The sequence below is a fragment of the Colias philodice genome, chromosome 1 (genome assembly GCF_061535455.1).
Source record: "Colias philodice isolate Cphi_HAF_F1 chromosome 1, ilColPhil1 Martin Lab GWU primary, whole genome shotgun sequence".
Classification (NCBI taxonomy): Eukaryota; Metazoa; Arthropoda; class Insecta; order Lepidoptera; family Pieridae; genus Colias; species Colias philodice.
The window spans coordinates 1850218-1865438 of NC_143086.1; the positions used below are offsets into that span (position 1 = coordinate 1850218).

The 15221-nt window shown below is 34.5% G+C and overlaps 1 protein-coding gene across 3 annotated transcripts in view; it reads left to right on the top strand.

Moving 5' to 3' along the window:
* Window positions 1–3009: 3009 nt before the first annotated feature.
* LOC149490994 (uncharacterized) overlaps window positions 3010–15221 on the top strand; it is a 37797-nt gene continuing 25585 nt past the window's right edge. Inside the window, exons 1-7 of one of the 3 annotated variants that reach the window (XM_089695784.1) lie at window positions 3010–3822; window positions 5712–5858; window positions 6623–6734; window positions 7604–7784; window positions 9938–10158; window positions 12140–12738; window positions 13277–13394. In XM_089695784.1, the coding sequence (XP_089551910.1) occupies window positions 3433–3822; window positions 5712–5858; window positions 6623–6734; window positions 7604–7784; window positions 9938–10158; window positions 12140–12738; window positions 13277–13394 (1768 nt within the window). In that variant the 5' untranslated portion in view covers window positions 3010–3432. The remainder of the gene's footprint in view (window positions 3823–5711; window positions 5859–6622; window positions 6735–7603; window positions 7785–9937; window positions 10159–12139; window positions 12739–13276; window positions 13395–15221) is intronic. The other 2 variants (XM_089695789.1, XM_089695794.1) reach the window with 2 other exon arrangements.

Sequence of the window (15221 nt, forward strand, 5' to 3'; positions counted from 1 at the left end):
GAAAATAATTAAAAAAAATTCCGGGGTATTGCCTTAACTCTTCGTACAGTGTCACAAACTGCCCTTTTAAGTATCTCTGTTCATTCAGAGGATGTACCCAGAATGCCTTTTGTTTTCTTTTTCGTCTTTTAATAACACAAATCGCTAGTGCCATTAATTTAGCAGAAACCATTTCCACGTCTTACTGAAGCCAGAGACGAGACATGAGTGATTTTAAAGCGTTAGTATGAACAACCACAGAGAGAACGTTTAAAAAGCGCCAACGCCGGGTTTTAACGCAACGCTTTTTTAACTCTCGTGTGAATTAGACCTAATAGTAGCTAAACGCTACAGAACGGACACTCGACTCCGCCTCCCGCCAAATTTAAACACTTACCTACCTCACCCCGCACGATCATGATTAAAATGGGCCACATTTTTCTGCAAGGACGATACGCAACGAAGATTGACAACATTAATCAAATTGACTTAGGGCCGATCTTTCAATCATTGGTTAAAATTTATCCGTCCAATAAAGTATTACACGAACATTTTAAAATGTCACCTGTATACTGTCAAATACGGGCAAATATAATATATTCTTGAAATGGTAGTTTATTACGTTATTCGATGAATTAGTTTTAACCAAGGATTGAAAAATCAGCCCTTAAAGTAATTTTATTATTTTGGATTTGTGATTATCGTTTTTCGTAGAAAATGGTTAGATATTGTGCAGTTTACGGATGTATTTCATCAGAAAAACGCGAATTTTTTTTTACGCTAGTCACAAAATATGTTAAAGCGTTAACACACACATTTGCAGTCTCTACAGTGTGACTGTCAAAACGATAATTTTGTATGGAGTGTCCGGGGTGTGGCTGTAGTTCAAAACATTGCAATTAATTTTGATATAACGGGTAGCTATAAATATTTTGAGCAGCACATTGGTCGGATTTTTTTTCTTTTTCTTTCTTTTTTTAAGTCAATGCGCCAGTATTAACACGTGTTAACTTATGAATTTGATAAGAAAAACATCATCCATGTTCTGCACACATGTTCTCGATTCTTATTATTTTCTAACCAATATTTTAGGAAAAATCAGAGTAGCCAGAATATTGTCATTACGACTTTTACAAAAATAATGATTAGTTACTTATAATATTTTATATTTATATATTTTAATTTTTTTTAAATTGTTCCATAGTTTATTTTTAATCTATTTTAAAGTCCCCCATATAGAATCTTTACAAGACTAGCTCTGAATTAAGATACAGCGCATTTATATAAGCCTCAATTTTGCGAAGATGTGGATACCTACCGGATAATATTTCATACGTCAATACCCGCATATTTTCGATATTTTAAACAGCATATTGTACAAAATTTAATATGATATTATAAAATTCTTAAAACCAACAGATTCCTTCTAATATTATAAATGGGAAAGTAACTCTGTCTGTCTGTTTATCTGTCTGTCTGTACAGTCTGTTACGCTTTCCCGCTTAAACCTATCTCAACCGATTTTGATGAAATTTGGCACAGACAATCTTTAGACTGAGAAAGAACATAGGCTACCTTTTATTGCGAAATATGTACCACGGGCGAAGCCGGGGCGGACCGCTAGTACTAAAATATACTTGCTTTGTTTCAGAAAAAAAGAAAAGGTCCTCCGAGTCCGGACGATCCTGTGTATAGAGCGGAATATGATTACAAGTTCCCGGAATGGTTTTACCTCACAAATACACCAGTGCCAAAACCAGATCCAGACTTAATTAGCCTTGCAAAGCCGAAAATTCGAATCGGTTCCGTAAGTACCTATTTATAAATTAAGTTCCATGTTATCTTAACACAAAAGTTCAAGGTAGTAACTAACTATTTTCGAATTTGTTCAATTTATCATTTCAGTTTTTATTTATATATAATATAAATAAGAAGATAATTATAATAACTCATTATTTTTAATCTAGTAATACAATCGAATCAATTTTAGGTGGTAAACTTGTGGTAAATGTTATGCCACGGTTAATACCTAATTACCTACAGTTTTTATACTTATGCAGTAATTTTCATTTTTATCGAAATGAGAAATTATTATTGAATGTTTTATCTTTTGTTTGTAAATCTGACCTGTACGCGCTTCAAGCTTTCAGGTGCATATAAATCAGTTTAACCTAGGGCGGCAGGTCAGGGTTGCTCTCATCGCTGATCGCAACAATATTTTCAGTTCTATAGCTGCTTTGATCGAGGCAGGATCTCACCTCACGCAATGTTTAATTGCGTTAACCGTTGTTTAGGATCCAATTAAATATTATATTGGGAAAAGTGATAATAATTTTGAATGCCAAATTATTAATCTTGTCGAGTTCAATCCCCTAAAGACACAGGTTTGCGCGTTCACCGCTAAAAAGACCCCATTTGTCGTAGAACCTCGGTTTAAGAGTACTCCCCTTTCCCTTCAAGAAAAGAGCTTATTTGTCCATAAAAGGCCGGCAAAGCACCTGTAACACTAGAATGGTTACAGGTGTTTATGGGCGGTGGTGACCACTTAACATCAGGTGGCCCATCTGCTCCTTTGCTTGCTCTGACATAAAAAAAAATTAAACTAGATTGTTGTTTGAGAGAATTTTAACATTGTGCTTATTTTATACTAATTATTAAGACGTGAATTGTATTATTAATAATTTTTCAAAAACAATGTTTTAGCCACAATTTTAGCCAGTATTTGAATATTATTCAAAACTTGTTTAATTAATTCAAGGTTAACAGTGCTTTATTTCCTGATTTGCTAGTTTTAAATCGTTCTTCTCACAGTAAATTTTATTGCAAATTGTTTTATTCTATAAATATGTATAAAAAATAATATTGAATTTATTCCAATTTTAGTTTTTAAAGACTAAAGACCGACTTTATTAAATTTTGCTTGATATATTTTTGTCTATGGTGACGTTCAAATAAATGTTGCCACTATCCAAAATTGCTGTTTCACTTCCCAAACAAAAGTTACTATATACTCTGTTGTCTACGGTTGACGCCTTGACGCTAGTGATAGATTTTGTTACAATTTTTACTTAGACATTTGTAAAATTGCCGTTTTCTTGATGTATAAACCCCTTTGGTTTAATAAAACTACACTCCTACAAATGAGTCATAATAAAGTTAATATTTAAACCGGTGTAAGCTCAACAAGCGATCCTTTTATTACGTCTTTTATCGTTTTACATGTGCGTGAAAGAAATGTCAGTAAAGAAGATTATGAGATACGCAGATTTTTAATTGTTATGACAATGTGATTATAGAAAAGGGTGTATTCGGTCGTGTGTATCAAGTTTGTATGAGTGGCTTTGGGAACGACCAATCCGTTGTAATGCTACACACATGCGGAGAGTTGGTTAGCTAGGTTTTGACAGCCGGCTGGCTCGTCTGAATTCAATTCGATATTGGTTTCCCATAAAGATGAACAGTCGCAGTAGTGTTAATGAAACAAATTTGGTGAATTTCTCGGCTGATCTGTCAACGCTCAATCAACTGGATTCAAAGGACGGCTTGCTGAGTTTTCCGTTCGATCACATTTACGCTTGCCATTCTGATGAACCTGATAGACGACCTGCATTGCAACTGGACAAGGAAGTAGAGGTGTCGACGCACTGTGTCGTGGGTGAAGAGAAGACTCTGACGACCCCCACAGAGATCCACAAGCTACAAGACCAATTGAGTGCATTTGAAAACCAAAACAAGAGGTTAAAAGACCTACTAATATACCACTTGGATCTGATACAACAGCAGAACGAATTGATTTCCAAAAGAGACAAACTGTATCAAACATTAAAACAGGAAAATGATACAGTAAGTTAATTTTTTGCATAATTTGTTTTTGTGCTTGTCAAGTCAAGGTTGACGTATCAATATTGTATACAAACAAACTAAATTGATTTTGGTCAAACTCAATTGTGTAAATGGAGTTTGATTTGAGAAACTAATTCGCTATTACAATTAATTTAATTATTGTTTACAGTTTCATAGAGTCTTAACCACAAATATTAACTGAATGAATGCTAATATTTTAATACCTTTTATTTTGGGTTTATAAATGTGTTTGTTGTAAATGCGAATTGTTTAACTTTGTTAAGTATCAAAACATTACCACAATAGGTATATGACAGTAAATATTTTTCATATTAAATCCATATGGACCTATTTTATTGTGTTTGTTTTTAGTTTCATAGATTGAAGTTTATTAGCTGTATATTTGATAATATGTTCTCTGAAGTAAGATCAATCAATACTTAGAAAAGCACACTAAATATAACATTTTGTACACTAACACTTTGAATTTGTTCTTGATACATACATTGTAAGGTTTCATTAAAAACATTTTTTTTGTTAGAAACTTTGACTTGGAACATAAGGCTAATCAGAATAAATAGATATTTCAATCATTTCTTTACAATGCAAATTACAAAATACCTATCCTTGTCATAAGAACGGCTGAACCGATTTCGATAATTCTTTTTTTATTATATTCCTTGAAGTACGAGGATGGTTCTTATGTAGAGAAAACGTAAATATTATGTACCACGGGCGAAGCCGGGGCGGACCGCTAGTTGACTTATAAATTATTTATTGTGTACACTCATTACAGTATAATAATGTACATTTGGCAGCCTTATTGCAACAATTTCTTATAGGCAACTTAATAAATAAATATTTCAGAACAATTTTCACACACGGCACAATCTGATCCCATACTGAGCTTTCGCTTGTGTTATGGAAACCAGATGGCTGATAAACGTACATATATCATTTTAAATACATACATAAAATAGATAATTAACACCCAGACCCAGAGCAAACATCTATATTCATCACACAAATATTTGCCCCGGGTGGGAATCGAACCCACAACCTCTGGCTTGGAAGGCAGGGCCACTACCAACCAAGCCAACGGGTCAGTCGGAATTATGATGTATTTTAATTACATTAATAAGCTTAATAACGCTCAGGTAAAATTTATGAGTATTATTTTTACCTGAGTGTTAACTATTTTGTATATTGTTAGAAAAATATTTTTTTTTTATATTGAGTTATAAGAGTTGTAATTTTTTATATCTCAGAGTATACTATATACTTGTATAGATGCTATTTTAATTGATATTAAATATACAATAAATAAGTATTCTTCAACATTTCACATAACGCCACCTAGTTTTATAATCACAAACTAAAATAGCGGTCACTTTGCAACTGTCAAATAAAACCAAATTTAAAAAACTTTCTTTTAATTATCTTAATTTCTTTCAATCCATACTAATATTATAAATGCGAAAGTAACTCTGTCTGTCTGTCTGTTACTCAATCACGCCTAAACTAATTTGCATGAAATTTGGTATGGAGATATTTTGATACCCGAGAAAGGACATAGGCTACCTTTTATTGCGAAATATGTACCACGGGCGAAGCCGGGGCGGACCTCTAGTTGGATATAAAATGTAATTTGTGATATATTTCAAAATGCGATTATATATATTTCAACATTGTGCACTATTTTGAGGCTTATGCCAAAAGGAATGCTGAACTACGAGACATTTTATGGTTACCTAAACAAAGTGTATGATGTATAATATGCTTTAATTGTAATTCTTTTACTTCAGAATAAATGGGCTTAATATTATAAGTGGTAATTAAATATTAATAAAAAAGAATAATATAGAACTTAAACGTTTTCTCTTTGATAGCTCAGGGCAAAACTGATGAGGGCAGAACGCGGTGTGGCAATCAGCCCTAGGACACAGGCCCTTAATGCGGCCTATCATGCGTCAAAGCAGCTGCCGACATCCACAGTGACGTCTGGTTCCATGAAGAACCAGCCAACCACATCTGAGGTATATTACCTACCTACCTACCTTATAGAGTATACTCTAACATCGGCTTCAGCTAACCTTTATTTAATTGTGCATTTAAAGCTTTTAAAGCTAACCGTAATTCATCTTCATTCTGTACTAGATGACCCAGTGAACTTTGTATCACTTGTTACTTGATATCTCTCACTGTTTAAACCTTCCATGGACTATGACAAACATTTAAAAATCGAATCGGCTAAATCATGCCAGCCCTTCTCGAGTTTTAGCGAGATTAACAAACAACATTCATTCTTATATAAATAGACAAAAGAAGATTGTATTAGTTACACCACTCGCTTAAAAATACTAATGATTCTTTGTTTTTTGGATATGTCTCAACTTGGATTAGGATAATAATTTACGAGTCTAGTACATTGATATAATTTTTTTTCGAAACCAGTATATTTACAGAGACTGCTTTATTGCTTTTCATACCACGTGAAATATTCTATGTATACACTAATTAATTTGCCTAATAAACTTTACGTTGTCGCTTTAATTTCTGCCTTGCTTCAGTAAAATGTACAGCTTCATAAAAATTTTCAAGACTGTTTTTGCGGGCCTTGAGCGCGGGGACCGAATCCAGAAATTGCGTAACGAAAAACCTCACGCTCCCCACTCCGACGGGCGCGGAGGTGTGGGGAGCGTGAGGTAAAGGCATAGCATGCAATAGCTTTACCGCGGCAGTCCCCGTGTGCCACACGTCTTTTTTTTCTTTGTTACTATAACTCTAAATACGTTCACAGATTGTACTGAACAGCTTCTCAGAGCTGCTACTCCCGAGCAACGGGTCGATGGTGGTGGACCAGACACCAATTAAAGAGACGTTCGGCATCGCTCGCTTGCACGCGACCCCAGGTAGGTAATGAATACAATCATGATTTTAAAGGCAATTAACTTAATGGTGACATTATAAAACTGGAGGACAAAGATGAGGTGAATGGTTCATAATGTGCATTTCTTTTAAAAAGGAATAAATATATTTGGCATGTCTAGTGTCTACTTGGGAAGGATATTTGGCATGTCGACTTGTGAAGAAGATGGAGTACCAAATTTTCCCAAGAAAGGAAATGACTTGTAGCAGAATGGTTTTTTAATTGAAATTACTGCCTGTTGATAAAATAAAATGCTATAAAGTGAAGTATATACTTAATTACTGATACTTCAGTCACAAAGAAGTGGAGAATTTGAATTGTATTATTAACTCACAAGTACCATAGTTACCTGAGCGAATTGCTATAATCAAGCATAAATAGGTAGTGGTACATTATGGTTATTTTATGATTCTATTACCTACTTATTTGTGGTTATTGTAATAAAGGATGTTACTGCAATGTTGGCCAGCTCAGTGGTTAGAATCTCGGACTTTTATGCGAAAAGTCGGGAGTTGCAAACTTGAAAAATAATGATTTTTCATTTTATCTGCTCATTATCCACAACACCACTGTTTCAAATGGTGAAGAAAACCTTTTTGAGAAAACCTATATCACAAAGAAAATTTCACAGTATGTGACATCTGCTTCAGATTCTGCTTGAGAAAAAGGTTTTGGTACTGGCGCACTAATTTGTTTTAATCTATTTTTTCCGTAAACTATAGTTTTACTTATTGATGTTATGTTGTATTATAATGCTTCCTAACTCATTTTCTCCCACATGTAAATTTATAGATTAATGCCTCCGTCTTTTTTGTCGCCTTTTTTTGGAGTTTTCACAATCTTTTCTTTCAGAGCAAATAGCCGCGTACACACAAGACCCGGACCGTGACGTGAAGAAAGTGCTGAAGGCATCGTTAGTGCCACCAGAGAAGATGATCGACAAGAAGCGATCGTTGATCAAGAAGGAGGTCCGCAAGGAGATCTTGGAGGAATCGGCCCGTACCGGCGCGCTGGGTACTAAGTCGACGAATAGGTATCGTGGGTTCTGTTTGGGACACATTTACTGTGATTTATAATGACTTAGGAATAAAAAAAAAGACGTGTGGCACTCGGGGACAGCCGCGGTAAAGCTATTGCATAGCGTGCCTTCAAGCCACACCTCCGTGCCCGTCGGAGTGGGGAGCGTGAGGTTTTTTCGTTACGGAATTTCTAGATTCGGTCCCCGCGCTCAAGGCCCGCGATAGAAGCTATGCAATAGCTTAATAAGGTATTAATGTGTAGGTTTGTGAACAACTCTCTATGAAATTTGTTATTGACTACTCATTTTATGAAATGAAGCCGTGGGTTCAAGCTAGTAATAGATGTATTCGATTTTTTATCGGGTTTAAAAACGATAGGTGTTGATTGTTGGAAGTCAGATTTATTGTTCTTTTTTAGGGAATTTGATTAAGACGATGGTCATATGAACTTGACTGATATATAGATTGTATTTTACAAGCACTTTTTTTATGCAAGGAGCTTTTGCGAATTTATAGTTAATAAGCGATTGTGTTTTTGTGTTTTCTATATTTATATGTAACACAAAACTGAATGGAATCTTGATGATTGTATGAACGGGAGGGATGGACGTTGTGAATGTTCACAGCTTGACAAAGGCAGTATTATAATATTTAAAAAATAAATAAGCCTTTCCAAATTGAATCAAACACTACTGTTTGATTTATCAAAACAAAGAAAAATATTGTCCGATATTGTAGTATGTAGTATTAGTATTATTCATGATTTTGCTTGGCAACTGTTATAATTTGTGTGCATTTCTGCAATTTTAGCTGCGACGTTTTTTTTATAAAAAAAAGACTCATGACACTTTTTTCAACGCCGTCTATTTTCAAAATTAAACAACTTAATATTAAACACTTTTTGAAGCGCTCATTGTATTTTTGTAAATACCTTATTTAATTCCGAATACAATTTCATTAAATCTGTTTAGGCTATTTAACATTAACCGACGGAGATATAGACTACTAGCATTCAGCCCGCGGCTTCACCCGCGTTTTCAAAGAAAAACCCCCCGTTCCCGTCCCCGTGGGATTTCCGGGATAAAACCTATCCTATGTGTTAATCCAAGTTACCCTCTTTATATGTGCAAAATTTCATTGTAATCGGTTCAGTAGTATTTGCGTGAAAGAGTAACAAACATACATACACACACTACAGTATTAGTAGGATAATTAATATTATGATCGAATACACTGCTTATTAGGCCAATAATTGTATTATAAAATTTCCGTATGTCTATATTGTTGAATACGCCAATAGAATTGCTGCTAAATGCGAAATTATTATATGTACTTACATATTTGTAAGCGAAGTTTATTATTTATTATAATGTTTTTCAATGATAGAATGTTATTCATAGCCGCTGAACTTTAAGGGGTGAGGCTATTTTAAATGGACCCACCCATAGATGATTAAAAAGCCATTTTATTATGATTTAAATAATAGAGATAGCATGAAATCGACGAATGAGTGAGCTCTATGAGCGGATATGTTATTTCAAGGCAACTTTGTTTATAAGTTTGTGTTGAATAATATACATCATGAATAAATTGTAGGCTGTGACTATTTTATAAGCATAATGATCATGTTGGATGATCGCGAATGGACAGGACTTGGGTTCGATTCCCAACATTACGTAATCTGACAAATTGCAGCACAGAAAATAATTTTTATAAATGTATAATATATACAAATGAATTGTGTTAACTACAATAGGGCTAAAATCACAGAATCTCAACAATAATCCGTCTTTGTCATCTATATATATAAAAGAAAGTCGTGTAAGTTACTCCACTTATAACTCAAGAACGGCTGAACCGATTTAGCTGAAAATTGGCAGGGAGGTAGTTTAGAGCCAGGAGAAGGACATAGGTTAAATATGTACCACGGGCGAAGCCGGGGCGGACCACTAGTTAATAATAATTGAGACATTTTTGACTTCTTAAGGAGATTTGATACGATTTGACTGCGAAAGGACATTTGCGTGGATTCTTTATATCCATACCTTCTTATTTCGTCAAGTTACTATCCAGTAAACGTAGGGACCATGGATTAAAAACATTTTTATCATGTTTCCTACGACAATAAACTTTTCGCAATAATAATTCTCTAACCAACGCTCGACAGCCGCAAGCCGATACTACAGCGGCTCCAAGCGAAACGGCGGGCCACAAGCAGTGCTAGTTCGAACGTTAGCCGGGCGAAAGTAATGAAACCAGTGGAAACCCCACCCCCACCGCCGGAACTGCCGGAACTGCCGGAACTGCCGGAACCGTCGGAACCGATGGATATGTCGGAACTGCCGGATCTGTCCGAACTGTCGGAACTGCCGGATCTGATGGAACAACGTAAGTAGATAGTAGCTAGGTTTAAAAAAATGTATGCGTGTACTAGAGTACACACGTAAGAAGTGAAACTTCTTTATGACCTTATTTTTCAAAAAATAATTTACTATATGCAACTTTACAGAAATACATCAAATCACGCGTGGTAGTGAGAAGAAAAAGATGGCGCGTAACGGAAAAATGTCACGCGTAACGAAAAAATGTTATACTTAATTTTTTTCCAACCCCGATAAAGAAGTTTCACTTCAAAAAAGATAGAAAGAAAGATAGGTTATACATATAGGGTGATAGGTATAGTTCGTGGATAGTGTGGCTTATCGTGCATATCGGGTTACATAAAAATTGTTGGGATTGCGTTACAATAAAAAATGAATAGCTCTGAATTGGGTAACGGTAGACACCATATAGGGCTAGGTGAAAATAATTCTTGGAAGTATTAGGGTTCAGCTATTACGTAGGCACCATAAAATTGATGAAAGGTGATCAAAGTTCATTATTTTTGCATAAAATATAACACGTGGCGTCTCGCGTGGTAGTTGAAAATAGTCCACAATTGGGTAACTATACTTGATAGTGAATAGCTCTGGTTCGGGTAACTGGCTATAGAAGTAGGTGATTGGGTATGAAGTGACGATAGATTAAATCACTATATATAGGCCGCCCAATAAATCAAACATTTTTGTTCAAATTTGAAAAGGTTTCCTTATTAAACTTTATTTCTGAGTTAAATAAGTTAGTAGCTAAAAATTTTAAATTGAGTTATTGGTATTTTTTTCTATTAGGATGGTAATGGTAGTGTTATTATATGTTTGTTAGGATAAACAGTTATTGGTAAAAAAATAGCACGTGGCTTCTCGCGAGGTGGTAGAGTTCTATCTTCAGATTTTATTAGGAAAAATATCTTATTATTTGGTTACTAAGTCTTAGGTTCTGTTATTATTATCCTTGGTAATTTCAGGTTCAGTTATCGTTGTTAAAAAGAGTAAGGGTAATTAAAATCCTGGGTCATTTTTGGTTCAATTTTGACGTGACATTAGCTATTCTCAAAGGATTTTATATTGTTTGTCTCCATATAAATAAATTTTAGATGAAGGCGGTAGGTTGATAAATTTCAAATAATGCCTTCAAGTTCTTAGAATTCAAGGTGTCGTTTCTATAGAATTATTTTCTTCTCCATAAGCATAAGATATAGGTTGCTGAATGGTTCCATAAGCATTAACCTCTAAATACCCTAATAATAAAAGGTTCTCGCTGCTGGATTCTGCCATTACAAAATGAACAGATATTTACGGCCTTTTTATAGGCAGATTAACGTTAATCCATTGCATACTCCCTGATCATTTACATAAAATTGATTTCAACGACTTGCAGTATCAAGCAGTGGGATCTTATGCAATAACTAACTATAGTCAACAACTATCTTCGAATATGCATAAATAAATTGGCCTTAAGATAGGAAGAAATGAGTTGAGCGATGAGGATGGATGGAATAAGAATGTTCCGATCCTTCACTTATCATACAAAACGTGATAACATACTCGAAAATATTATTTTTCTTTTCCTTTTTAATTAAAAAAAACGTCATCCTTAAAATATAATAAATGGTATTTTTGCCCCATGAAGAAAAAGAGGGATTCATATAATCAATTTTAAAATTACATAATGTATATTTATTATTTATCTATGTATTTGCTCGTATGCTTCAGTGGAAACAATACCATAACATAGAATAGGCTAGGTATTAAGTAATTAGTATAATTTATTATAAGACTAATTTGATCTGTAAGCCGTAACTTATACTAATCTATAGTTTGAAATAGTAAAGCATACAAAACTTACTTGCCTGTGAACAGAAAGAGAGACAAAAAATAAATCCTCTTTACTGATTTCAAATCCTACCAAAGAGTAGATTAGATTGAGCCGAAAGCCGTTTAAGCAACCCTATTCACTCAATAACTAAAAAAGAACACATAACAATTTGCAGCGCAATCCACTACTGAAGACTCCCAACGGTTCACCGTTAATCGGAAATCGAAAATGATTAACACTTACGGCAAGTTGAAGATACCAAAGCGTAATACGAAATTCACTGGCTCTTTATCTGATAGGCTACAATTAATCGATACTACCCCGACAGGCGAAGATCCGTACCAATTAGGCGAGGCTGAGATGAGAGAACAGTCGCCAATACAAAAACTGATGTTGAAGCCAAACAACAAGCGGAAGTCTGCAAAACTGTACGCCATGGTGGACAAGAAGAAGAGTCGCTACTTATTCAAAGACCCCTCGAAGATCATTATGAAAGCGTCCGACTTGGAGATGGTGAAAACTGAGCCGGATATCGATTGGCGGATATACAACAAGAATCACGACAATTTTGCGTTCTTCAACGACGGCGAGAATTTGTCCTCGTCGCTGCCTTCCTTGGACGCGAACGAGTTCCAAGAGCTATTCAACTCAGATGTCAATCTGGACAATCTAGCTAATCTAGACAATATAAACACGCTGGATTATACTCCGGCACTGCCCGATAAGTCAAAGAAAAGGGCAGGTAGAACGACTAGCTTGATGGACCTGGCCGAGGTAAGAGTTTTGCTATTTGATGCATACCGTCAACGTGTTACCTGACGCGATACCAACAATTTGGGCTATAGCGAATGTACTTAAATTGTAGCGTTTGCTTTTGTTTGTCTAGCATTAAATTAATTTTATCCTACTTATTGGAGACTACACTAACAGTTGTGACTTTGGTTATGATGGCTTTAGATTTAGTTTTCCTCATAACAGGTTGCTTTCTGCTGTTGTGTCTAACAATATAGATATATTTTCAACATTGGAATTAACAGAAAATGTTCCGCTTTTTATATTATGTGTCTTTTCTAAATCGGACAAGTGATCCGAGGGATAATTCCCAAAATCCAAACTAACAGTTATTCCCTTATAATATAGTATAGACATTATGCTTAATACCTGCTTCCCTGTCTTTACCTCGAATACCTTTATTCCACTAATGGCTTACCTTCGAAGCTACATTATCTAAAATTTCTAGAAATGGTCTTCTCGATTCCAACCTTTATCCATTTGCCTCAGCAAAGAAGTAAATCCACATTAAAATTTTTAGGATGACGAGGAAACAACAAAAAGGGGAGGTCAAAGCAATCGTGGTAGGAAACGTGCATTTTCTGCTACTGGGCTAATAAAGCAGACGAAAACACAGGCAAAACCTAGGGGCTCTAAAGGTATTGAAAAAGCGTTTGGCCTAGTCAAACGAGCTATACGATAAGACTTCAGACGAGGCTATTTTGTTTTCCTATAAATTGGGAACTACAAAATGTCTGTGTCTAGAATAAGTTTAGTTTGTAAGTTTTATTTATAAAAGTATTAAAGTCGTGATAAGTTGTGGGCAGCATCGCATTTGACTCTCTTGATTTGAGGTAACTATGTAGTGTAAAAAGTGGCCATAGGCGTGGTTCGATTTTACTGATGGATAGATCGTCTGTACGGAGGTAAGCTTACTATAGTCCTTTTCACCTATGATGATTCCTGTGACACTTCATCGTGTTCCGAATTACGCATTTTATGTTTAAAACGCCAAAATAATTTTAGTGCATAATGTTTTTATTTTATGGCGGCATTATTACCAAAAATATAAAAATGAAACATCTTAAGCTTATAAATAAAAAACAGTATTGTTTAGTTTAATATAATGAAAAATAAAATAAAATAACACAAAAATATAATACCTACGCAATTCGTGTACATGAAATGAATCGTTGAAAAATCATAGAGTTGGAAAATCATATAATCGGCGCCCATCTTGTGATCGTTTGTCAATCGAGTCAATCGTCTGTACGAGTGCGTCAGCCTTGTATACAAGTTGCATTTTTATATTGATACTTTACGTGGTATTCTGTTATTGTTACTAATTGTTATTGTTGACTATTTGTTGCTGTTGTTTGCTAAGTTTCCTTAGTTAATTGTTGACGAAATGCCGGAAAAACTAATTTTGGTACTTTATTCAAATCGATTTCATTTCCATATAAAATATTATCGATTATCGAAAAACAATTGATATGATTTCAGTAAAGACATCTCTACACGTGTCAAAAATCGATGTGTCACAGAAATCATCTTAGGTGGAAAGGACTATAGTTTTAATGGGAATGTCCTCGATTCTGTTGACCTGATCTCTCTTGTATACCAAAGACAAAAAGGACATGGGGTATTTTCCCGTTTAGGGGAAATTCTCTGCTTTCTCATAGGATTCCATTAAAAATTTACTTCAATAGCTATTAAAATAATTGACTATTTTAAGACAAGACATTTAGTGGCATCTATTCTTGATAAATCAAAAATGGCAAAACCGATTTCATATAGCTTTTCTTTGTTAGATTTAAGTTGAAATAGCATTTAGAAATTTCAAAAAAAAATGGACTATTGTCCGGTTTCGGAATTGAGAATTGATTTTATTTAGCTTTGAGATAGCTTATGTAACATACACGAAAATATTTAAGCAGCATTTAAGAATGGTTTGAGACGTTCGTAACGTCAAATACTCAATTCAGAAACTGGCTGTAAGAAGTAAATTCAAGGTGGTATGGAGATCGACGGGTCAGCTTGTCATTAATAAAAAAATATCAATTGTGACTTTAATTTTTATAATTATTTTATGTGTGTAGTCTACTATATAAAAATAAGTCGGGTTTTCCTTCCTGACGCTATAACTCCAGAACGCACGAACCGATTTCCACGGTTTTTCATTCGTTGGAAAGGTCTCGGACTCCGTGAGGTTTATAGCAAAGAAAAGGTGTCTCTGGTGGCGAAACGGAGTTCGCCCGGTTTGCTAGTATTAACTAATATTAAGTATTTATTGTTTAAGTATCTTATATATATAAATATTTATGTATAATAATATATAATATAATATATAATATCCTGTATTATAAGTATTTTATAATATTCTAATTGCCAATTTCAGACACATAATAATAACCCTCTTAGTGCACATAACTTTCTCTTAACTTTTGGTAGGAGAAAAAAAAGAAAGACTGACAGAAATGAAGATT